Source organism: Macaca nemestrina, chromosome 7, assembly GCF_043159975.1.
Source record: "Macaca nemestrina isolate mMacNem1 chromosome 7, mMacNem.hap1, whole genome shotgun sequence".
Taxonomy (NCBI): Eukaryota; Metazoa; Chordata; class Mammalia; order Primates; family Cercopithecidae; genus Macaca; species Macaca nemestrina.
This window is the reverse complement of record NC_092131.1, coordinates 122430143-122455115: the sequence shown is the minus strand read 5'-3', so window position 1 is coordinate 122455115 and position 24973 is coordinate 122430143. Positions and strand designations below refer to the sequence as shown.

Genomic DNA, 24973 nt, shown 5'->3' with positions numbered 1-24973 from the left:
GTTTTCCCATTCGTGCAACGATAGTGAAAATTATTTACATCTTTAGATAGAGTGGTCAAAGTCTAAAGCCCCTTCCAATTCCAGAATTTTTTTTTTATTCTAAGAACATCCTTTAATTCAGCAAGTATTGCTCAAACAGTGCCTTCAATGTGCCAGGCACTGTTCTAGGTGTGGGGATACAGGAGTGAACGAAACAGACAAAAAACAGCCCTACCCCTCATGGAGCTTATATTCTAGTGAGAGTAGACAGTAAAATAAGTAAGTGAACTATGACAAATGTTAGCAATAAGTGGTAAGGAGAAAAAATAAGCAGAGATGATGGGTACAAAATATCAGGGAGAGGGTTGAAATTCTAGATGGAGTGGTCAGGACATTCTCACAGAGAAGGTGTTTTTTGAGTAAAGACCTGGTAGAAATGACGGCACTAACCATCTGGTGAAGGGCATCCCCAAAAAGGGAAACAGCAAAAGCAAAAGGCTGTGAGGTGGGAACATGCCTAGCATGTTCCTTGAACAGCAGGGAGGCCAGGGTGGTTGGAGTAGGTGAGCAAAGCCAGTAGAAGATGAAGTCAAAGAGGTTACAAGGGGCATGGGTGAGAACAGAGTTCTTTAGAGCTGCCTCCAATTTCTTTTGTAAGCTGTGGGCAATAATGCCTATCTTTACATAATTATGAGGATCAAGTGAGCTGGGAATGTGCTCCCCAAACTGAGAGATCCTGCACAGATATGAAGGGCTTACTATTTTGTGAGTTAAAGTAAATGGGGCAAGTCAATGACCATGAGAGAATGCCACCTGTCTCCCTCAGAGACTCCCTGGCCAGTCTAGAGCAGGTAGTCTTCTGAAGCAGCAGATCTCTTGTGATAGTGAGTGAGTTCTCACAAGGTCTGGTTGATTAAAAATATGTAGCACCAGCCAGGCGAGGTGGCTCCTACCTGTAATCTCAGCACTTTGGGAGGCCCAGGCGGGTGGATCACCTGAAGTCAGGAGTTTGAGACCAGCCTGGCCAACATGGTGAAACCCCATCTCTACTAAAAATACAAAAAAAAAAAAAAAAACCAGGCGTGGTGGTACATGCCTGTGATCCCAGGTACTCGGGAGGCTGAGGCAGAAGAATCACTTGAACCCAGGAGGTGGAGGTTGCAGTGAGTCGAGATCATGCCACTGCACTCCAGCCTGGGCGGCAGAGTATAAGACTCCTCCGTCTCAAAAAAAAAAAAAATGTGCAGCACCTCCCATCTCTCACCAGTGGTTGCTCTCTCAAGAGACTAAGAATATCTCGCTTTTGATTGATTTAGAAATTCCATCACCCAAAGTTAAGTAGTCTTCATCGGAAGAACTTCATCTGGAATCTGAAAAATGTTCCTCTTCTGGAGAAATACCTGTATGTCCTGGGCCAGAATCGAAACCGAGAGATTGTCGAGCATGTCATTCATCTATTCAAGGAGGAAGTAATGACCAAGTTAAGTCATTTTCGAGAATGTGAGTATTCTCCCAATTAAGTATTTTTCTTGATATTTAAACTGTCAAATTTCATATCATCAAAAAAGTATGGAGGTACAATTTAGCTTTATCAAATCTTAAAATTTTGCCATATTTGCTTCTATTGCTTTTTAAATAATAATATTTTTACTTTCCTCAAAATTGCTACATTTGAAGCCTCCTCTAAACTTTACATGAGTCTACCTCTCTTCTTCCCATTAAATTTGCACATTACATATGTATGATTTATAAATTATTTATAGTAGGGTTTGTGTTTTTCAAACTTTATATCAATGGTATCACACTGTGTATTATTATTCTGCAACCTGCCTTTTCTATTCAACATGTTTTGCAGATTGAGTCATATGAATATTTGTAGTTTTAGTTCAGTTTATTAGTTTTAACTGCTAAATAGTATTCCATAGTATGAATATACCATAACTTATTTGCATGTACTATTACTATAATTTTTTGTCCATTCTCTTGTTAATGGAATTTTAGGTTGCTTCCATTTCTTTGCTACATAAATGATGCTTCAATGAACCCTCTAGTAGAGGGGTCCCCAGACCCCAGGAACTGGGCTACACAGAAGGAGGTGAGCAGAGGGAAAGCAAGCATTACCACCTGAGCTCTGCCTCCTCTCAGATCAGCAGTAGCATTCGATTCTCGTAGGAGCGCACACCCTACTGTGAACTGCGCATGCGAGGGATCTAAGTGAGAATCTAATGCCTGATGATCTGAGGTGGAACAGTTTTATCCCAAAACCATCCCTCCCCTAGTCTCCTGTCCATGGAAAAATGGTCTTCCATGAAATCAGTCCCTGATGCCAAAAAGGTTGGGAACTGCTGCTGTAGTATATATCTCCCTGTGTACACAGACAAGTGTTTCTCTAGGGTATATATCTAGATATAACCAGCTTTTTCATCCAGCATTAAGTACTGGTCAAAGGCAAGGAACTGGCTGGGCACAGTGGCTCACACCTGTAATCCCAGCACTTTGGGAGGCCAAGGTGGGTGGATCACTTGAGGTCAGGAGTTTGAGACTAGCCTGGCCAACATGGTGAAACCCAGTCTCTAATAAAAATGGGAAAACTATCTGGGCATGGTGACATGTGCCTGGAATCTCAGCTACTCAGGAGGCTGAGGCAAGAGAATCGCTTGAACCCTAGAGGTGGAGGTTGCAGTGGGCCTAGATCGTGCCAGTGCACTCCAGCCTGGGCAACAGAGTGAAATCCATCTCAGGAAAAAAAAAAAGGCAAGTAACTGAAGGGCATTTCTATCAAGGCCTAAGATAGGCAGTATGTGTTTCTCGGTGTTTACTTACTTTGTGTAAACACAATGTAAGGTGTAGCGTAAAAACAGAGTTGATTTTTTTCCCTTTAAACCTGTTTTTCCCCCAGTCTTCTTCATCTCATTAAAGTGGTATCCACCATTCACCTAGTTAATCTGGACAAAAAGTTAGGAGTCATCAGGCTTCACTTTGTTCTTTCTCTCACATCACAAATCCAATCAAATTCTATCCATTCTTTCTTCAAAGGAGAGCCTATGATCTGGATGATTGCAGTGGCCTTATAACTGGTCTCCCTGCTCCTGCTCTGCCTCTCTACCATATATATTCACTTGTCTTCCCCTTCTTTTCTCAATACTACTTTTATAAGATTCTTCGTGTCATTGCATGTGCTAGAGTTGGCTAACTTTTATAACTAAAATATTGTATTCACTAATATACCACACATTATTCTACTCTTAAAAGATACTTGGGTTGTTTCTTATTTGGGGCTACTAAGAACAGTGGTGCCGTGAACATGCTTGAGTCTCAATATACATGTTCATTAGTCTTTGAGTGTATACTTTGGGGTAGGATTGCTAGGTCATAGGACATGTCTAATGTCTATATTCAGCTTCACTGGATAATACTAATGTTTTCAAAAGTGGTTCTATGAATTTATACTACAGCTAGCAGAGTGTGAAAGTTTTCATTGTTCTATACCCTTGGTGTGGTCAGACTTTTAAAATTTTCTCAATCTGATTTGTACATAATACTTTATCATTACATCATGGTTTTAAAATCCATCTCCCTATTTATTGACCATTTGAAATATATTCTTGAGAAGTGCCAAATCAAGTCTTTGGCCTTTTTTCTATTGAATTTTTTTTTTCTCATTGATTTGTAGAAATGCTAAATATATTCTGGATGTGAGTCCTTTGCTAGTTATATGTGTTACAAATATTTTATCCCATTCTCTGGCAAGTGTTTTCATGGTATGGTATGTTTGGATGTGTAATTCTAAATTTTTTTTTTGAGGCAGTCTTGCTGTGTCACCTAGGCTGGAGTGCAGTGGCGCGATCACAGCTCACTGCAGCTTCGACCTCCTGGGCCCAAGCGATCCTCCCACCTCAGACTCCCAAGTAGCTGGGACTAAGCTATCCACCATCATGCCTGGTGAATATTTTTATTTTTGTAGAGATAGGGTTTCTCTATGTTGTTCAGACTGGTCTCAAACTCCTGGGCTCAAGCGATCCTCCCACCTTGGCTTCCCAAAGCACTAAGATTACATGAGCAACCGCACCAGGGCCCTGTTATTTTTTACAGCTTTATTGAGTTGTAATTCACAAACCATGAAATTAACCATTTATTTATTTATTTATTTATTTATTTGAGCTGGAGTCTTGCTCTGTCACCCAGGCTGGAGTGCAGTGGTGCGATCTCGGCTCACTGCAACCTCCACCTCCTGGGTTCAAGAGATCCTCCTGCTGCAGTAACCCAAATAGCTGTGACCACAGGTGTGTGCCACCATGCCTGGCTACTTTTTTTGTATTATTACTCATGGATATTTAGAAGTATAAATCCTGTTCCCCAAAATATGATGAACTTTTTTTGGTTATATATTATTGTTGATTTCTACGGTAATTACATTGTGATCAGAGAACATACTTTATATTAGTGCTGTCCAGTAGGATTTTCTTCAATGAAGGAAATGTTCTGTATCTGTGTTGTTCAATACAATAGCTCCTATGTGGCTATGGGCATTTGAAATGTGGCTAGTGCTGCTAAGGAATAGGAATTTCAATTTTATTTTAATCTTACTGAGCTAAAAAAATTTTTTTTATAGCTGGGACTACAGGCATGCATCACCATGCCTAGCAGATTTTTTATTTTTTTTATAGAGATGGAGTCTCACTATGTTGCCCAGGCTGGTCTCGAACTACTGGCTGCAAGCGATCCTCCCACATCAGCCTCTGAAAGTGCTGGGATTACAGGTATAAGCCAATGTACCCAGCTTGAATCCTGTTTTTTTTTTTTTGTTTTTTTCTTTTTGTTTTTTTGAGACGGAGTCTCGCTCTGTCGCCCAGGCTGGAGTGCAGTGGCCGGATCTCAGCTCACTGCAAGCTCCGCCTCCTGGGTTTACGCCATTCTCCTGCCTCAGCCTCCCGAGTAGCTGGGACTACAAGCACCCGCCACCTCGCCCGGCTAGCTTTTTGTATTTTTTAGTAGAGATGGGGTTTCACTGTGTTAGCCAGGATGGTCTCGATCTCCTGACCTTGTGATCCTCCCGTCTCGGCCTCCCAAAGTGCTGGGATTACAGGCTTGAGCCACCGCGCCCGGCCCTCTTTTTTTTTAAAGACAGTTTTACTCTGTTGCCCAGGCTGGAGTTCAGTAGCATGATCTCAGCTCACTGCAACCTCTGCCTCCTGGGTTCAAGTGATTCTTATGCCTCATCCTCTCTAGTAGCTGGAATTATGCACCACCATGCCCGGGTAATTTTTGTATTTTTAGTAGAGATGGAGTTTTGCCATGTTGGCCAGGTTGGTCTTGAACTCCTGGCCTCAAGTGATCCGCCCACCTCAGCCTCCCAAACTGCTGGGATTACAGGCGTGAATCACCACATCCAGCCCTCCAGTTTGAATCTTAATGAATTTAAATAACCACATGTGTCTAGTGGCTACCATATTAGACAGATCAAGCTCTATATGATTTCAGTCATTTCAAATACACTTTATCATGTAGTATTTGGTAAATTTTTATGAATGGTTCATGTGTGCTTTAAAAGAAAGTGTATTCTGCAGTGTTGGGTATGAAGTTATATATGCCCATTATGTCAAGTTTATTAATAATTTTTAAATTTTCTGTAACTTTCACTTACATTTTGGTCTGCCTTTTTTTTTTTTTTTTTTTTAACAATTATTGAGTAAAGTACATGTTAAAGTATATTTTAATCTACTATGATTGCAGATTGCCTATTCTTTGCTTGTATTTCTGTCAAATTTTGCCATATATATATATGTATATAAATTTTTTTTTAGATAGAGTCTTGCTGTGTTGCCCAGACTGCAGTGCAGGGCTCACTGCAATCTCTGCCTACCGGGTTCAAGTGATTCTCTTGCCTCAGCCTCCCGAATAGCTGGGACTACAGACGTCCAACATCACGCTGGCTAAATTTTGTATTTTTAATAGAAACAGGGTTTCACCATGTTGTACAGGCTGGTCTGGAACTCCTAGACTCAAGCAATCCACCTCGTTGGCCTCCCAAAGTGGCCAAAGGGATTACAGGCATGAGCCACCACGCCCAGTCAAATTTTACCTTATATATTTTTGAGTCAATTATATAATATATCCCAATTTCAGAAATACATACTTTAAAATCCATGATTTACAATAATATTGTTTCTGTGTGCCCACTCACTATGTTACATTGCTTAAGCATGATTTACACAATCCTAAATCATATAGAAAAAGTCAGCATTATAATTAAAAGTTAAAATTATATACTTTATATCATGTATGTGCTTCAGGGCTTCATTGACATCTCTTACTAATCTTTAGTCAGTGGCTTAAATCCGTGCTTCTTAGACTATCTATGGTAAAAGACAAGTGTGGGTTTTTTCCCCCAACCCATTACAGTCTGGCATATGGTCCTACTATGCAAGATTCGCTTACAGTTCGTGTCACATGCAACTAACCACGGGAGTTTGACAAAACTTGAACTCCTATACGCTCCGTTCAATGAGACAAGGCCACTGATCACACTCTTGGATGTCATATGACTGTAAAATTTTCTAAACACTCTCAACTCTGTTCTTATCTCTTGTAGACTAGTAACATTTTGTAGACCAGTACTGGCCACAGACCCCACTTTGAGTAGTACTGACTTAAAATATCACCACCAGGCCAGGCGTGGTGGCTCACGCCTATAATCCCAGCACTTTGGGAGGCCGAGGCGGGCAGATCACGAGGTCAGGAGATCGAGACCATCCTGGCTAACACAGTGAAACCCCGTCTCCACTAAAAATACAAAAAATTAGCTGGGCATGGTGGCGGGCGCCTGTAGTCCCAGCTACTTGGGAGGCTGAGGCAGGAGAATGGCGTGAACCCGGAGCTTGCAGTGAGCCGAGATCGCGCCACTGCACTCCAGCCTGGGAGACAGAGAGACTCCGTCTCAAAAAAAAAAAAAAAAAATATATATATATATATATATCACCACCTATTTCAGTAATCAAAAAATGGGAAATTTAGAATTACCACATTATCAGAAAATTTTGTTTAAAATCCTAGGTGAGGCCAGTCATGGTTGCTCAGGCCTGTAATCCCAGCACTTTGGGAGGCTGAGGCGGGTAGATCATTTGAGGTCAGGAGTTCGAGAGCAGCCTGGCCAACATGGTGAAACCCTGTCTCTACTAAAAATATAAAAATTAGCTGGGTGTGGTGGCACACGCCTGTAATCCAGCTACTCAGGAGGCTGAGGCAGGAGAACTGCTTGAACCCAGGAGATGGAGGTTGCAGTGAGCCAAGATTGTGCCAGGGTACTCCAGCTGGGCAACACAGTGAGACTCTATCTCAAAGAATAAAAATAAAATCCTAGATGAAAATAAAGGTAAATCTGGTTCATTCTAGGACTCTTTGTTTCTTCTAACAATATGAATATGTTTCTATTCTTTTTAAACATTTCTGGGTTTGAGTAGTTCTTTTCACTTTACTCTTTTAATAGCCAAAATCAGGTATTTGTAGTGACTGCAGTCTCCATCTTCTGGCCTTGTATTGATGAAAAGCAAAACAACCACCCCAAATTAACTGCTTTTATTATTTTCAGATGAAATTATTTTACTTCAAGAAAAATAGGGCTTGGCCCTTTATCTCTGACTGCTCATCAAATTATCTGAATGGCTTTGCCTATGAAAGAGAAATGGAAGGGGAATAAATTGGAATATTCAATAACTATTTTTATGTGATTTTTCTATTTTCAGGTATCAATCATGGAGATCTTAATGACCATAATATTTTAATAGAGTCCAGCAAGTCAGCCTCTGGAAATGCTGAATATCAAGTGTCTGGGATTTTAGACTTTGATGACATGAGCTATGGCTACTATGTGTTTGAACTGGCAATTACCATCATGTACATGATGATTGAAAGCAAAAATCCTATACAAGTAGGAGGCCATGTCCTTGCAGGGTTTGAAAGCATCACCCCACTGACAGCTGTAGAGAAGGGTGCTTTGTTTTTACTTGTATGCAGTCGTTTTTGCCAGTCACTTGTCATGGCTGCATACTCTTGCCAACTATACCCAGAGAACAAAGATTATTTCATGGTTACTGCAAAAACCGGGTGGAAACACTTACAGCAAATGTTTGACATGGGTCAGAAAGCTGTAGAAGAAATCTGGTTTGAAACTGCCAAATCCTATGAATCTGGGATCTCCATGTGACTGAGATCTCCATGTGATTTTAACATGGGTAATTAAAATAGGGCCCAATCAAATTTTAGGAAGGATTTTCCTGTATAGTCAAAAATCAATTGATGGAATGGATCAATTCTGAATATGACAGAGCACATGAAATCCCTAAGGTCTTCAAGCAATCTCATGACAATTTTTTAAAATTCACAAAAGTACCACGAGCAAGCATATTTTTCTGTGAGTCTCACTTGCCATGTCTATAAACACATATGATACCATTTTGAATCAGATAATCTCACAAGATCTATTCCAGTCCTGAGATTAATGACTGTTTTTAATTTTTAAAATAATATATACATACAGATATATTGACATATTTTAAATATCTGGACATAACATACTGACCTAGATAACATACTAGCAGTTCTATGAAACCTCCTCTGATCTGTCCTTTCTCTCAAATCCCAGTGCACTGTGTCTTTTTCATGGCCCATCACTTTGCATAATGGATCATGGTTGTGCAGTCATCTTGCCTGAGAGCTATTGAGGGCAGAGACCATGTAAAACTTATTTTTGTCTTCTCATCCCTTCTTATCACACCTGCTATTATAGTACCTTTCCTACAGAGAGGTCTTTAAAAATATTTGAAAATAAATGTGTGCTAGAAGAAAGGATGGAGAAGGCACACACTAAGATGCTTTAGAAGAAAGCACAGACAGCATTCTTTTTTTTTGAGACAGAGTCTCACACTATTGCCCGGGCTGGAGTGCAATGGCAATTTCGGCACTGCAACCTCCACCTCCCAGGTTCAGGCAGTTCTCCTGCCTCAGCCTCCTGAGTAGGTGGGATTACAGGCGCCCGCCACCACGCCAGGCTTATTTTTTGTATTTTTTTTAGTAGAGACAGGGTTTCACTATGTTGGCCAGGCTGGTCTTGAACTCCTGACCCTGTGATCCACCCACCTCAGCCTCCCAAAGTGCTGGGATTATAGGCGTCAGCCACCATGCCCGGCCACAGGCAGCATTCTTGGAGAAAAAATTTTAACTTGTCTGAGAGGGTGGTTGAAACTGGAACTCCAGAGACAGATGCTGGAAGACCCTGGGAACTGCAAGGAAGCAAATAATGACATCCAGGCAAGGCCACTAACCCCTCACCTACCCAAATATAATGGTTCCTTTCAGACTGATACCAGGAACCTCCTTAAGCATATATATTTTAATTCTCTATAATTTCTTTTTGGATGACTATGAAGTAGATTGGGTAGACTGAATCTCACTGTATACTTGGCTGAAGGTATCCCACTGTGTTTCCTTCACTGGTTTCTCTTCATGTCTCCTTTAGTATGATTTAGTAAATGGCTGTTTACTATTCTTATGGTTTCAACTATTCATTGTCTACAGATGACTCAAGCCTAGAACCCTGGCCATTCAAACACTCAATAGTTATCTTTCTATATATATGAACAGGCATTGATCCTATCTCCATCTTTCTATCTACCTACCTAGTCTTCCCAAAGTAGATATTTCTCTAAATTGTCTTATATGGTTCATTTTTCACTTCTTTGTCCCTCGATTTCATTTCATTTCTTTTTTTTTTTTTTTTTTTTGAGGGCAGGGGGACAGGGTTTCACTGCAGCCTCAACCTCCTGGGCCCAGGTGATCCTCCCACCTCAGCCTCCCTAGTAGCTAGGACTTCAGGCATGTGCCACCATGCCCAGCTAATTCTTTAAATTTTTGTAGAGATTGGGGTAATACCTATCTCATACAGTTAACAGAGTTCATTGTGAGAATTTCATGAGAGAACAGTGCCAAGTGCTTAACACAGTGTAACACATAGGACTCAGTAACTATTTACTCTTAATAAATGAACCATATTCCAGGTTACCCAAACTCAAAATATTGGAGTAATTTTTTGCTTGCCTCTCTTATATTCAGTGAGCCCTACTGGTTTTTAGAATCGTAGAATTTTAGGAATCTCTGTCTTTCCTGAATTTTTTGGGGTTTTTTTGTTTTTTTTTTTTGTTTGAGACAGGGTCTCAGTCACCCACGCTGGAGTGCAGTGGTGTGATCACAGCTCACTGTAACCTCTACCTCCTGAGCTCAAGCAATCCTCCCACCTCAGCCTCCTGAGTAGCTGGGAGTACAGGCATGTGCCACCATGCCTGGCTAATTTATTTTATTTTGTAGAGATAAGGTCTCACTATGTTGCCCAGGCTAGTCTCAAACCCCTGGACTCAAGCAATCCTCCTGCCTTGGCCTCCCTAAATGCTAGGATTACAGGCGTGAGCTATCATACCCAGCCTGTGCTGTTTTTTAACAATATATAATAAAAGCCAACATTTATTCAGCACTGAAGTATTTTACACACATTAGCTTACTCAATTTTTACAACAAACCCATGAGGGAAGTACTGTTATAATTAATTCTCATTTTCAGATAAGAAAATAGCAGCTGAAAAAGTAAAAATAATTTGCTCAAAGAGAGCTAGGGCTTAAATCAGGTCTTTCTGATGCAGACTGTGCTCTTCACTACCACAAAGTTCCATGCTACTTTCTCTCCCTCTCCCTCCTCTCCTGTCCCTGCTGCGCGCACACACACACACACACGCACACACACTCACACACAGGAGGAACAAATGAGATCATTCACATGAAAGCACTTACGTCTCTCAAATTTAAGGGATTGTGGTTTTTATCTAGTTTGACCACTCAAGCTAAAAACTAGGAACCAGAAAAATGGACTGAAACTTGGGTTTCACTTTCAGACCAGTGTTGATCCTCTGAATTGATGAAACTCTATAGATTTCCCTCTTGATTGCCCCTGCTAACATAGATTTCCTTTCACGCAATTCCTAATGCAGATGTTGCTGACCACTGTTTAGATGTTTATATGCTGCATTGCATTGATATTTTACTATTTGGTGTTTGTTCTAACTTGTCTCCAATCAATCAATTTCATGTGGTTTATATAAACTCTTTGGTGGCTGTGATGGTTAGTTTTAGGTGTCAACTTGCCTGGATTAAGGGACACAGAGATAGGTAGCGAAGTATTATTCCTGAGCATGTCTGTGCAGAAGTTTCCAGAAGAGACTGGCATTTGAATCAGTAGCTGAGTAAGGAAGATCCCCCTCACCAATATGGGTGGGCACCATCCAATCTGTTGAAGGTCTGGATAGAACAAAAAGACAAAGGAAAGATGGATTCAGTCTCTCTCCTGGGACAACCATCTTTTCTTGCCCTCAGATAGCAAAACTCCAGGTTCTTGGCCTTCAAACTCCAGGACTTAACCAGCAGCCCCTCAGGTTCTTAGGTCCTCAGCCTCAGACTGAGAGTTACACCATCATCTCCTTTGTTCTCCAGCCTTTAGACTCAAACTGAATCACACAATTGGCTTCACTGGTTCTTCAGCTAACAGAGAGCAATCGTGGGACTTCTTAGCCTCCATAATTTAGTTCCATAATAAATCCCCTCCTGTCTGTCTACCTATGCATCCATCCATCCCATTGATTCGGTTTCTCTGGAGAACCCTAATACAATGCATAAATTAAACATTTATTTTACTTTACCTTCAGGACCTAGCACCATGCCAGGCCCCTAGAAGACCCAGTAAAGATTTGTTGAATAAACTGTAAGAATGAACACACCACTACAAGTGCCAGGTCCTGGTCCTTTCAAACAACGTGGAGAAAACCCAGTTCCAGATTTAGGAATTAATACTGTATGTCTGGCAAAGACTCTTTGCTCTTGCTAGTGCCTTCTGTCCAGGCTTTTAACCCCCCTGGACTACAACACACCTTTACTTTCTGGTGTTCTTAGTCTCCCTAACCTCTGCACTTTGTATTATGTAGGCAGATAAAAACTCTGGTTACATATATTGCTCTTTGATGACCAAAACAATTGTGGCTTAAAACTTTAATCATTTTATTAGCTTATGGTTTCTGGCAGTCATGAATTCAGACAGGCCCTGGGACAGTTTGTCTCTGCTCCCCAGTGCTGGGGCCTCAGCTAGGAAGACTTTAAGGCTGGGAGAGATTTGATGCCTGGGAGAGACTCAATCACTGTGTAACCGAACACTCGTTTCTTAAGAGTCCAATTGACAAGGGTGAGGTATGATAGAAAGACAGAATTTATTAACCAAAAATAGTAAAGGGAAAGCAGTCAGATTCCTTTCCAAATTAACGGCTTCTATTTTTAGGAAGAAGGCAGGGGTTTAAAAGGAAAAAACTTGATAAGGAAGACATGCAAGAACTGGGCTGAGTACAGTTGTCCATGTGTCTTGTTCTGGTGGCTATCTTGGGTTCTGGTCCACCTGGACCCTGGGCTGATGGCATTTCAACAATGGCCAGGTTGTTAACTAGCTGCCTTGAAGTAATCTCTGGAACCTTGCAGCTGGGTCTCCAGACTTGGTCTCTGTGTCTCAGGATTGACCCCTGGAACTTCTAAGAAGACACATAATTAGATACTAATAGACAGTTATGTGAAGGGAGTATATATGATGAGAAAGGGAAGGATGTGGAGTCTAGAAAAGGCTTCTGCAGTTTGCTTCAAGGTTGTATCTTTAAACCCAAGGAAAAGGGGGAAAAAATTTTAATGCAGTTTGAAGCTAAGCTGCCTGGTTACAACTGGGTACTAGGATCATCTGGAGGGATCTTCACTCAGCTATTTGGCAGGTGATGCTGGGACTTCATCTAGGCTGTTGGCCAAACACCTCTCCATGTGGCCTTTGCCTCCTCACAGCATAGTGTCTGGGTCCCAAGAACGACCATCCCAAGAGGACAAGACAGAACCATATCACTATTTGTGACTTGCTCTTGGAAGTCACATGATATCCCTTCCATTGTAGTCACAGGCTCACCCAGATTCAGAATAAGGGGACACAGAACCTCTCAATGGGAACCATCTGTGGCACATTGTAAGAGGAACATGTGGGATGAGAGATGTTGACGGTTCATCATCCTAAAACATCACTTTAATCCTGTCTTCCCATTACTGACCAAAACAAATTCTGGCACTAAAAGCACTCTACACTTTGGCCTCAAACACCTTTCCTTCTTTACTTCCTGTATTATCTCCTCCATTCAGATCAGACGGAACTACTCAGTCACCCACACTTGTCAGACTCATTCTTCTTTTGTCCTTTTTCTCAACTAATCCTTCTTCTTTTGACCTGAGAAATTCTACCTCTGACTTAAAAGTTACTGTTCACTGAATTCTGCAGAATGAACTAAGGTGGCAGGCAGGGGCCCTCAGAGATGCCATACGTTACACCACCTGAGGATGCTTTCAGAGCACCACCTGTGTGTGACTCTTTGCCATCTTGCCTTGGCTCACTTCCCTGTGTGCTTGGAAAGCAGAGATGATAGGTGAGACCCCAAAATGCAACTTCCAAGCCATCTCCTTTTCAAAGCCCACATCCCCCAATTATTTTGCAACCAACATGAAGAGGACAGAGTTTCTGCCCAATGGGTTGCTTTTTGGGAGAGACTGAGCAGATGACTTCATATGAACCCAGATCTAGTCAACCTTCTAGCCTGAAAAAACCTGAAATGAATAGTAGATAGTTTACATAGGGACTGAGGCTGAATGAGCAAAAGGGTGGAGAGATGGATAATGAACACATAAACAAGTATGACAATTTCAGTAAAGAAGATAAAATGGTGCAAGTATATGCTGACAGTAGGGTATTGTTTTAACTACGCTGGTCAGGGTAATCCTTTCTGACTGGTGAAAAGCAGAGAAACACACCAAGTGAAAATTCTAAAAGTGTGAACCTGACCATAATTTTTTTTTAATTTTTAGAGCCAGAGTCTTTGTCTGTCACCCAGGCTGGAGTGCAGTGGCGCGATCACAGCTCACTACAGCCTCAAACTCCTAGCCTCAAGCCATCCTCCTGCCGCAGCCTCCCAAAGCAGTAGAATTACAAGCGTGAGTCACCATGCCCGACCATCTTTTTTTTTTTTTTTTTTTGAGATGGAGCCTCACTCTGTTGCCCAGGCTGGAGTGAAGTGGTGCACTCTTGGCTCACTGCAACCTCCGCTTCCTGAGTTCAAGCGATTCTCATGCCTCAGCTTCCTGGGATTATAGGCGTGCACCACACACCCGGGTAATTTTTGTAGTTTTAGTAGAGACGTGGTTTCACCATGTTGGCCAGGCTGGTCCCGAACTCCCGACCTCAGGTGATCCACCCTCCTCGACCTCCCAAAGTGCTGGTGCTGGGATTACAGGCGTGAGCCACCCAGCCTTCCTCATCATAATGTAAATGTCCAAAATGTATACATCAGCAGTAAAAGTGAAAGCCAGAATGAAAAAGGGAGATGATTACAGAGGTAAAGTCTCATGTGATTGGAACCATTTCGGGAAACAGGACAGGAATGGTAGCAATTAAGAAGCCGGTCCACACTATTTGCTATCCTAGGTGTGAATAGTGAAGAGAAAGTGAAAGTAGAGCGCCAAGGGTAAGAGAAGGAAATTAGTTATTCCACCTTCTGGTTGGCTACGGTCTTCCTGCCCTCCTCCCCATGGCGCAGCAACTCCTCCACCTGCTGCAGCGCCCCAGCTCCCACGAGGGCCACGGGTTCTAGCTCCGCCCCACAAGGAGGACTTCCGTGTCCTCGGCCATCCCACTACCCCCTCCCTTAGCGGTTCTGCGCAAGCGCGGGGGCCATATTAGCAGCGGTTATTCGGGCAGCCCTGGTGGTTTATTTTCCCGCGGAGATAAGGGCTCAGTGGACATCTGAAGTCTTCAGGGTCTTCCATCTGGTGAGCCTTTTGCCCCTGGGGGCCCGCGGAAGCATGGCCGCTCTTCCCTTCGGCGGGGGTAGTGAACGTCAAGACAGTCGGTCCCGGCCTGCAGTTGTCGCCGAGGAGCCGTGGGCACGATGACTCTGCACCGCCTCCACGGTGACAGACCAGCCGCCGGGAATGGCCCCCTCCGGCCGCCGTTGGAGGCTTCCCCGTGCCGAGCCTGGACGCCGGGGCCCGGCGAGGGGGCGAGCTGAGGGTGGGGGTCTGTGGGCAGGACCGAGGACTCGGGGCGGCTTCCGTCCCCGGGAGTTCGGTACGTGAAAGTTAGCGCTCCCGGAGGTGCCGGTGAACTCAAAATCGTGCTGTGACCGGCGTCAGGCGTGGAGACCACAGAAAGTTGTGCTTACGCTCGAATCAGAAATCCCCGGCGAGTCTCTCTGTGTCCTACCTGTTTCTCTGCTCTGGGCCATCCTTACTTTGCACCTTCCTATTACCTCAACCAGTTCGCTGCCCTCCGTCTCTCACGAGCCAGAGGGATCATTTAAAATGCTAATCAGTTCTTGTGGGCCTTGGGAATCATTCCGAGGAGCCCCAGTGGCTGAGAGAGAAAATTCTGTTTTTACCTGGGCACGCGGGCTCTCCAGGATTTGATTCCAGCTTACCTTTCCAGTCTTGATTCCCTGTATTCCAGTATTTGGGAATGTGGGCTTTGGACTGAGGCTTTACCAAATAACACTGAGCACCCAGTATTGCCTTTTGCACGAATGGTATTGATGGTGCCCAAGATAACTGCCTCCACCCCCAAGTTCAGGACTCTCTGGAGAAGGCCTAAGTGTCTTAACTTGGCATTCAAGGCTCCGCGGGATTTGGATACTCGCTTAGCTCTTATTTATGTATTTTTAAAAACATCAGCAGTTTGTCTCATGCCCACTAAGCTATCCTGCCTCAGTACCCTTTGTTCATACTTTCTGCTCTGTCTGGAGTGCCCTTCCCTTCTTTCTTCCCCTGTTCTTTCTCTTAGACCCAGGAGTTCTCAGCCTTATTTCTGCCTCTCCCGTCTCTGATTTACTTTCATTTTCTGTATCGGTTTCTCAAAAAATACTTTCTGGATTTTTTTCATCATCCCTTTTCCCATTCTACCCCCGGTTCCTCTTTCTGCATTATAATCTATGACTGCCTCTCTCACCTAACTGCCAGTATTAGCTTTTCAGGACAGGAATTGGTTTTACACATTTTGGTATTCCAGCATCTAGCATAACGCCTGACACTTAGCTGAATAAAGGGAGTAAATAAAACTAATTTGTAAAGTCAGCAAATGCTTTTTAATTTGTGAATCTTATTTTAATGATGATCTGATTTTCTTTTTACAGGAACTATATAAAGTTCAGAAAACATGGTGAGTTAATACATGTGCCAGTAAACTGTTGCCTGATAAATAGTATTGCTTGTACTCAGCTTACAGACTTGTGTGGGAAAATTGAAATAGAAGGAAAGCAGTGAGATGGTGCCTTTTTTCTTGTCAGTTTCCTCTCATCTGCTGAACTTTGTATACCAGGATAGGTTTTGTAAGGTGATTTGTAGGCTTGCAGGAGTTGGCCTACTTTCAGTGGGTAGGAATCACTCATGTGTTTTTCCTTTGCAGTCTCGAAGATATGACTCCAGGACCACTATATTTTCTCCAGAAGGTAAAATAGAAATTGTTTAATCTGCCTCAAGTTTAAAAAAAAAATGTGTTAGACTTTTAGAAAAAAAAAATTACAAACTTTTTTTGGTAGTTGCAAAGTTCATCCTTTTTGTACTTCGAAGCAATTATGGTCACCGGGTTGATTATACCATAGAAGAGTGAAAGTGGGAATTTGTTTCTAGCTTGCTTCCTTGCTAATTTCTTTTGGGTCAGTGGTGCAAGAGCATAGAGGAGAGTCTTGGCTTCTCACTGCTTTTGTTTTGTAGGTCGCTTATACCAAGTTGAATATGCCATGGAAGCTATTGGACATGCAGGCACCTGTTTGGGAATTTTAGCAAATGATGGTGTTTTGCTTGCAGCAGAGAGACGCAACATCCACAAGCTTCTCGATGAAGTCTTTTTTTCTGAAAAAATTTATAAACTCAATGAGTAAGTGAGATTTTAGGAAAGAGTTTTAAAAAAAATCTCACTTTCTCACATAAGTGGGATCTATGTAATTTGGGAGGGCTCTTCTGTGTGATGTGGTAGGATTGAAGTTGTACCTTTATTTTGCTTGAAACCTCTTTGAGGCCTGGTACCATGTGTTACTCCTTTTAAGTGCAGGGCAAACACTTAGTAGAGAAACTAGCATTGTGTAGTGGTAAGAGTACAGACATAGTAGTCACACTGATTTGGGTTCAGCTCCAGGCTTCCCCCATGCAGGCTATGTGATCTTGCACAAATTATTTAATTTCTTTGGGCCTCAGAGTCTCCTCAAGTGGTTGTGGCAGTTTAATGAAATAAAATGAATGAAATAAAATAGTATAGTGTCAGGCATATAGTAGGCCCTCAAAGTATTGTTTAGAATAGCTATGCAGGATTTTGTTGAATTATACTGAATCTTACTAAAGAACAAGCCTGTTGGAGATCTGGGAAGAATTTAGCCAAGCCTTGTACACGGTGTGAGATGTTGGTTATATATTTAGATGTGCAGAACTTTGCAGCTCATGGAGAGCTGGCCATGCTAAGTAGAGACTTTCCCTTCAGTGATGGTAGGCTTGGTAAATGCTGATTATCAGGGCCTTTGGATACACTTGTCCAAAGTGGTGTCACCCCTCCACAGAGCCTCTGTTGGGCTCACCCAACAGCTGGCACACTTGGCTAGGCATAGTCACAGGGTGAGTCTCAGCTATAAGAGAGCCAGGGCAGCCCTCAGGAAATGGTCCAAAAAAAATGAAATGCACCTCGAGTAGGAGCCTAGCCCTGTACTTCCTAAGCAGGCTTGTAAACCCTCCTGCCACTGTCCCCCGTCACCTCCATCAAGCCAGGCCTTAGGAAATGAATACTACTCAAGAGCAATCTGTCTAGCAAAATCTTTTTTTTTTTTTTTTTTGAGACAGATTCTTGCTTTGTCACCCAGGCTGGAGTACAGTGACGCCATCTCGGCTCGCTGCAACTTCTGCCTCCCAGGCTCAAGTGATCCTCCCACCTCAGCCTCCCAAGTAGCTGGGACTATAGGTGTGCACCACCACACCCAGTTAGTTTTTGTATTTTTTGTTGAGATGGGATTTCGCCACATTGCCCAGGCTAGTCTTAATCTCCTGGGCTCAAACCCTCCATCTACTTCGGCCTCCCAAAGTGCTGGAATTACAGGCATGAGCCATTGTGGCGAGCCTGTCTTTGTATTCTCTGTTGCTAAATCTTCTTGAGATTTACTTTAGCTTCCTGGCGTTAATCCTGTTACCCTATTCACAGGGTGGTAATGATAAATACATCTATTAACGAACTTAAGGGTGCATTTATTTATCTTTCATGTTGAATGACATCAAGTAAACGTCTCCTACAAAGATAAGACTTTTATAGGCTTCTTCTGAAGGAAGTAGCTGCTGTGAAGCAAACGTAGTGAATTGCTAATATAATTCTGTGCTTTTTAATATTTATAAATGCTCCTTGCAGGCATCTTCCCTGCTTACAGATCAATATCTTTTTTTCTTCAAGGGACATGGCTTGCAGTGTGGCAGGCATAACTTCTGATGCTAATGTTCTGACTAATGAACTAAGGCTCATTGCTCAAAGGTATGGTCATATATAGCATAACTGATGATACAGAAATTAGTTTTGATGTTTCTTTTTTTGAGATGGAGTCTCACTCTGTTGCCCAGGCTGGAGTGAAGTGGCGCCACCTTGGCTCACTGCAACCTCTACCTCCCGGGTTCATGCCATTCTCCTGCCTCAGCCCCCCAAGTAGCTGGGACTACAGGCGTGTGCCACCACACCCGGTTAATTTTTGTATTTTTAGTAGAGACGGGGTTTCACTGTGTTAGCTAGGATGGTTTCGATCTCCTGACCTCATGATCCACCCACCTCGGCCTCCCAAAGTGCTGGGATTACAGGCATGAGCCATTGCGGCCGGCCTAGTTTTGACGTTTCTAAGGAGAGCTCACTTTTGCAAAGATTAAAGTCATTAAAAATCTTTGAATTGAAAATTACAGATTTTTTTCAACCAAACTTACAAAATGTTACTTACTATGAGAATATTCGGATATTGACTTGTTCCCTCCCCTTCAAATTACAAATGACTGTTAGGTTGTCCCCATGGCATGGATTGCTTTTCAGAGAATATTTTCCTTAGAGTCTGTCTGTGTTTTGGAGAAAACTACTAATATGCCCATCTCTTTATCCTAGGTATTTATTGCAGTATCAGGAGCCGATACCTTGTGAGCAGTTGGTTACAGCACTGTGTGATATCAAGCAAGCATATACACAATTTGGTGGTACTTAATTTTTTTGAAAATGTTATTCCAAAAAGTTAAGACATTTTATGAGTTATAACCCTTTTGAGGTAGTAAAAAATTGAAAATAGACCCTTTGTTTTAAATTGAATTTAATTTTTTTAATTGACAAATAAGAATTGTACATATTCGTTGGGTACATAATGATGTTTCGGTACACATAATGATCAGATCAGGGTAAATGGCACATTAATCATCTCAAACACTTCTTTGTGTTGGGAGCCTTCCATATCCTTCTAACTATTTGAAACTAATGTGTTACAGTTAACCATATTAATCCTACAGTGGCGTAAAACACTAGAATTTCATACATTCTTGCTTCATGAATGAATGTGTTCCTCCGCCATGTAGATTACCCTAGTTTTATTAATAGGATATTGAAAGTCCAAAACAACATTTTCAGATCTGGAAACTAACTGCTGTTTACATAATAATGAAATTCAGTACTGGTCCTTTCTCTGTTCCCTCTCCTGGCTGTGTCCAAATCATAGAAACAAGTGGAATTTGTAATGGAGCTTATCTCTGGTAGCCAGAATACAGAACAGTTTATGAATGCTTAAGTTCACAGAGAAAGGTTTAGCTACATTCACTGAGCTCAAGTAACTATAGTGATACTAAATTTAGATTATTGATATATTTGGCTTTTTTTCTTTGTTAAAGGAAAACGTCCATTTGGTGTTTCATTGCTGTACATTGGTTGGGATAAGCACTATGGCTTTCAGCTCTATCAGAGTGACCCAAGTGGAAATTACGGGGGATGGAAGGCCACATGCATTGGAAATAATAGCGCTGTGAGTATTTTTGTTGTGCTGTGAAATCTAGCAGAACGTCTAATAGATGCCATAATTTTGCCGTGGTGATGAATGTAAACAGTATTTAAAGATAGGTGCAACAGCCTTAATGTGATATGGAAATATCTGTGATTTCTGTTGGGGACAGAGTTGCTGGTATAGCTAATACACTGGGGTTCGTTAACTACATTAATAAATGCTAATTTTCAGTTAGGAGTTGTGTAATTAGAAGTTGTGATTTTGTTTCACATCCTAGTTTACAGACCCCTTGAATTCTATGACAGACCCCTTGGGAGACTGAGGACCTCAGGTTAAAGACACACTATATAGAGCATCAGTACCACCTCTTCTCACCCTGTGCCATGTGTGCCCTCCCTGTCATCAAAATTATTTATATGGGCCAGGCATGGTGGCTCATGCCTGTAATCCCAGGCTGAGGCAGGCAAATTGCTTGAGCCCAGCAGTTTGAGACCAGCCTGGGGAACGTAGCAGAACCCCATCTCTACAAAAAGTACAAAAATTAGCTGGGCACCATGGCATGTGCCTATAATCCTAGCTACCCAGGAGGCCAAGGTGGGAGGAGGAGCACCTGAGCCGGGGGGACTTGAGGATACAGTAAGCTGAGATCATGCTACTGCACTCCAGTCTGGGCAACAGAGTGAGCCCATATCAAAAAAAAAAAATTGTTTATACTTGTAATGCCAATAGTAATTCAGGCATTTTTCTTCTAGACCAATTCATGTTTCTAAAAAATGTAAAAACTTAAAATTCTGTGTTGATTCATGTTTTATAGGCAGCTGTGTCAATGTTGAAACAAGACTACAAAGAAGGAGAAATGACCTTGAAGTCAGCACTTGCTTTAGCTATCAAAGTACTAAATAAGACCATGGATGTTAGTAAACTCTCCGCTGAAAAAGGTAATCCATATCCTCTGCTTTAATTATTTCAACTGAGCAAGGGGAATTAGCAGCTGTTAAGTTTTTTGTTTTTTTTTTTTAAATATGGAGTATTGCTCTGTCACCAGGCTGGAGTACAGTGGCACAATCTTGGCTCACTACAACCTCTGCCTTCTGGGTTCAAGTGATTCTTCTGCCTCAGCCTTCCATGTAGCTGGGACTACAGGCTCACGCCACCACGCCCAGTTAATTTTTTTTTTGTGTGTGTGTGTCTCGCTCTGTCACCCAGGCTGGAGTTCAGTGGCGCAATCTCGGCTTACTGCAAGCTCTACCTCCCAGGTTCACACCATTCTCCTGCCTCAGCCTCCCAAGTAGCTGGGACTACGGGCACCCGCCACCACGCCCAGCTGATTTTTTGTATTTTTAGTAGAGACAGGGTTTCACCGTGTTAGCCAGGATGGTCTTGATCTCCTGACCTCGTGATCTGCCTGCCTCGGCCTCCCAAAGTGCTGTGATTACAGGCATGAGCCACCGTGCCCGGCCTAATTTTTGTATTTTTAGTAGAGACGGGGTTTCACCATGTTGGCCAGGCTGGTCACGAACTCCTGACCTCAGGTGATCCTCCCACCTTGGCCTCCCAAGGTGCTGGGATTACAGGCGTGAGCCATCGTGCCCAGCCAGCAGCTGGTAAGATTTTTAACGTCATCCTAGTTCATTGAAACAGCAACCTTATGAATTACGTGATGTTATCCCTGTCTTCTGAGGATACTAGGGCTTAATGAGGTTAAGTGAGTTGAGCAAGACCAACATTGGTAAATTGTGGAGTCACAATCTCATACTGTATTCCACACTTAAAGGCTTGATACTGAACAGTCTCAGTACTCACAGATAGACATCCTGCACTGTGTCACTTTTAGTTAATAGTTACCAAGTCTTCTCATCAATGTCTTTGGTTCTATGTATGATAAAGCATATGTATATAGTTATATATTTATACATAGGTTTGGTATACCTTACCAGAGATACAACATTTGCATGGGTTGTGATACCCTCTCCTGTTCTTAATCTACTAATCTCTTATTTTAAGCTCATGTTAGCAATTCTAAATACTTTGTTCAACTTAAGCTATATGACTATATAAAAGAATATTTCAGTCGAGCATGGTGGCTCGCGCCTGTAATCCCAGCACTTTGGGAGACCAAGTTGGGTGGATCACCTGAGGTCAGGAGTTCAAGACCAGCCTGGGCGACAGAGACTCCACCTCAAAAAAAAAAAGAAAAAGAATATTTCTAAATGTTTTTCAGAAATTGTGGTAAATTAACATGTTGCTTTATGTTAGGACAGTTTAGCTCCTGGTGTTCCTTAGAAAATGCCATTTATGGTCAGGCACATTGGCTCACGCATGTAATCCCCAACACTTTGGGAGGCCGAGATGGGCGGATCACCTGAGGTCAGGAGTTCAAGACCAGCCTGACCAACATGGTGAAACCCCCGCCTCTACTAAAAATACAAAAATTGGCCAGGTTTGGTGGCGCATGCCTGTAATCCCAGCTACTTAGGAGGCTGAGACAGGAGAATCACATGAACCCGGGAGGCAAAGGCTGCAGTGAGCTGAGATCGCACCATTGCACTCCAACCTGGGCAATGAGAGCAAAACTCTGTCTCAATAAAAACAAAAAGAAAATGTCATTTACATGTAGATTTCCCTCTGTTGTCTACTTCCACCCAGTTTCAAGGAGGCACTACTCACTTTCCCTGGTACAAAAAAATTCCTTCCCCTCGAGGTATCAGTCTGCTTTTCTTGGCCATTTCATGCCCTTTTTTTTTTTTTTTTTTAAAAGACTTGAAAAGTCCATAAAAAATAAGCTATTATTACCAGTTGAAGATCTGGCTGAGCCCTCAGAGGTTCCTATAAGAAAATTGTGGTTCGTCTAATCGGCACAGCTAATAGCAGGCCAGCAATAGCAATTAGTCGATTATACTTTTTCTAAGGGAGTGACAAAATGGCCACTAAGAAAGTTGGGATGGGTGAGGAGAAGGTATTTAAGTAAAAATTGTAATTAAAACATTACAAAATCAAAAATATTTTGTTCTCATAAAAGGGAATAATATTAAGCATAAAACATAGGAGAGTGCTGAACTAATGTTTAAATGATGTGACGAGCATAAACCATGAGTGCCTATTAAGTTTCTCTGCTAAGTATGCCTGCCTGCAGTACAAATACATGTATGTGTTTGTTTTTAGTGGAAATTGCAACACTAACAAGAGAGAATGGAAAGACGGTAATCAGAGTTCTCAAACAAAAAGAAGTGGAACAGTTGATCAAAAAACATGAGGAAGAAGAAGCTAAAGCTGAGCGTGAGAAGAAAGAAAAAGAACAGAAAGAAAAGGATAAATAGACAAAATTGGAGATTTTATTACTCATTTGGGGCACCATTTCAGTGTAAAAGCTGTCCTACTCTTCCACACTAGGAAGGCTTTGACTTTTTTTAACTGGTGCAGTGGGAAAATAGGACATTACATACTGAATTGGGTCCTTGTCATTTCTGTCCAATTGAATACTTTACTGTAATGATGATGGTTACTCTTCATGGACATCTTAATCTTCCACACACATCCTCTTTTTTTGGAATAAAATTTGGAAAATGGAAATGAAGGAATAAGTTCTCTGTAGCAGTAATTGTTAAATACACAAAAACTGACAGGGCGATCATCTTTTGCACACTGTGGCTTACAGTCCTTTCACAAAGATGGGCACATTCTTCGAGCTGACCAGATTATTTGTCGCTGTCTGCAGGGATTGGTTTGAGAATGAACACTTGAGCTGAACAAAGCCAGAATTAATATATAGGTGTGGATCTTGCAGCTAGGACTGAGGCTGCCCACAGGCAGCAGCCCAAGCTGCGTGGAAGATGAGGTATAGAAGTTAAGGCCACAGAGGAAAAGTGGAACCAAGAGATGAGAACAGTTACGTGTTGGCTGAAGGGAGCTCTGTTGCTGGGCTTTGTTCAACCTGAGTTCCCTTGGGTGTCTGTGGCTTCATGACAGAAGTGATAATGGGGCACTTAATGCATAGCCATGGTGCTTTAGCATCACCTATGCAGATTCTGATGTCCCATCCCAGATCTACTGAATTAAAATGTCTGAGGGTGGAACCCAGTAATCTGTTTTAACAAGCTCTGCATGTGATTCTTAGGAATGCTAAATAAACCTTTAGAAGGTTTTGTTGCATATTAGAATCACCTGGGAAGCTTTTGCAACTTGTAAGCATGCGATATCAATTAACTCAAGCTGGGGTGGAACCCAGATAGTAACATAGCTTAAACTCTTCAGGTGATTTCCATCAGCCAGAATGAGACCCGTGCATTGAGCCATTCTTTACCCTTCTCTCAGCTGTTGTCAATCAAATATGGGATTGCAGTCTAATTCCTCATTGTAGATTTTCTTAATACAGCTCCCTGCAGTTTTCTGTATTGGCTAAGGTATTTCCAAGCCCTATTTGCAGTACTTATTTGAACTTCTAAATTATTCCGTTACTCTGTACAGCTGGTTCTCGTTATTTTTGGTAATTATATTCTAAATTCACTGCTAAAACTAAATAACTGACCTCTTGCACCTAGGGGAAGTACTGGGTTAGGGTCCTACAAGCCACTGGTCACATTTTTACCAACTGATCAGTACATAACCTGTTTTTTGTGTGTTTCTACTTAAAGACACCTTTTTAAATGTATATTATGGATTCATTAACATAGAACTCAGCCAACAGCTCTTTACCTGAATGTTTTAGTTTTGTTTTGCTTTTTGAGACTGGGTCTTGCTCTGTCACCCAGGCTGGAGTGCAGTGGTGTGATTATATTTCACTGCAGGCTCAAACCATCTTCCTGCCTTGACCTCCCAAAGTGTTAACATCACAGCCCTCTTATGCTTAGGAACAAC

At 42.1% G+C, this 24973-nt stretch overlaps 2 protein-coding genes across 9 annotated transcripts in view; both read left to right on the top strand.

Moving 5' to 3' along the window:
- Window positions 1–14084, top strand: part of LOC105493138 (hydroxylysine kinase) — a 32254-nt gene extending 18170 nt beyond the window's left edge. For 4 of the 7 annotated variants that reach the window (XM_011760592.3, XM_011760596.3, XM_011760595.2 and 1 more), the window contains exons 4-5: window positions 1296–1479; window positions 7722–9522. In XM_011760592.3, the coding sequence (XP_011758894.1) occupies window positions 1296–1479; window positions 7722–8182 (645 nt within the window). In that variant the 3' untranslated portion in view covers window positions 8183–9522. The other 3 variants (XM_071100843.1, XM_071100842.1, XM_011760597.3) reach the window with 3 other exon arrangements.
- A 673-nt stretch (window positions 14085–14757) lies between these two features.
- LOC105493137 (proteasome 20S subunit alpha 4) lies at window positions 14758–23693 on the top strand. Of its 2 annotated transcripts, XM_011760591.2 has the most exons (9): window positions 14758–14909; window positions 16265–16290; window positions 16537–16579; window positions 16845–17007; window positions 18556–18633; window positions 19243–19331; window positions 20010–20140; window positions 20934–21057; window positions 23282–23693. In XM_011760591.2, the coding sequence occupies exons 2-9, from the start codon at window positions 16288–16290 to the stop codon at window positions 23434–23436; spliced, it is 786 nt and encodes a 261-aa protein (XP_011758893.1). In that variant the 5' UTR covers window positions 14758–14909; window positions 16265–16287; the 3' UTR covers window positions 23437–23693. The 2 variants fall into 2 exon arrangements, with proteins under 2 accessions (XP_011758893.1, XP_070956945.1); XM_071100844.1 differs by lacking the exons at window positions 14758–14909; window positions 16265–16290; window positions 16845–17007 and having other exon boundaries at window positions 16561–16579.
- The last annotated feature ends 1280 nt before the right edge of the window (window positions 23694–24973 follow it).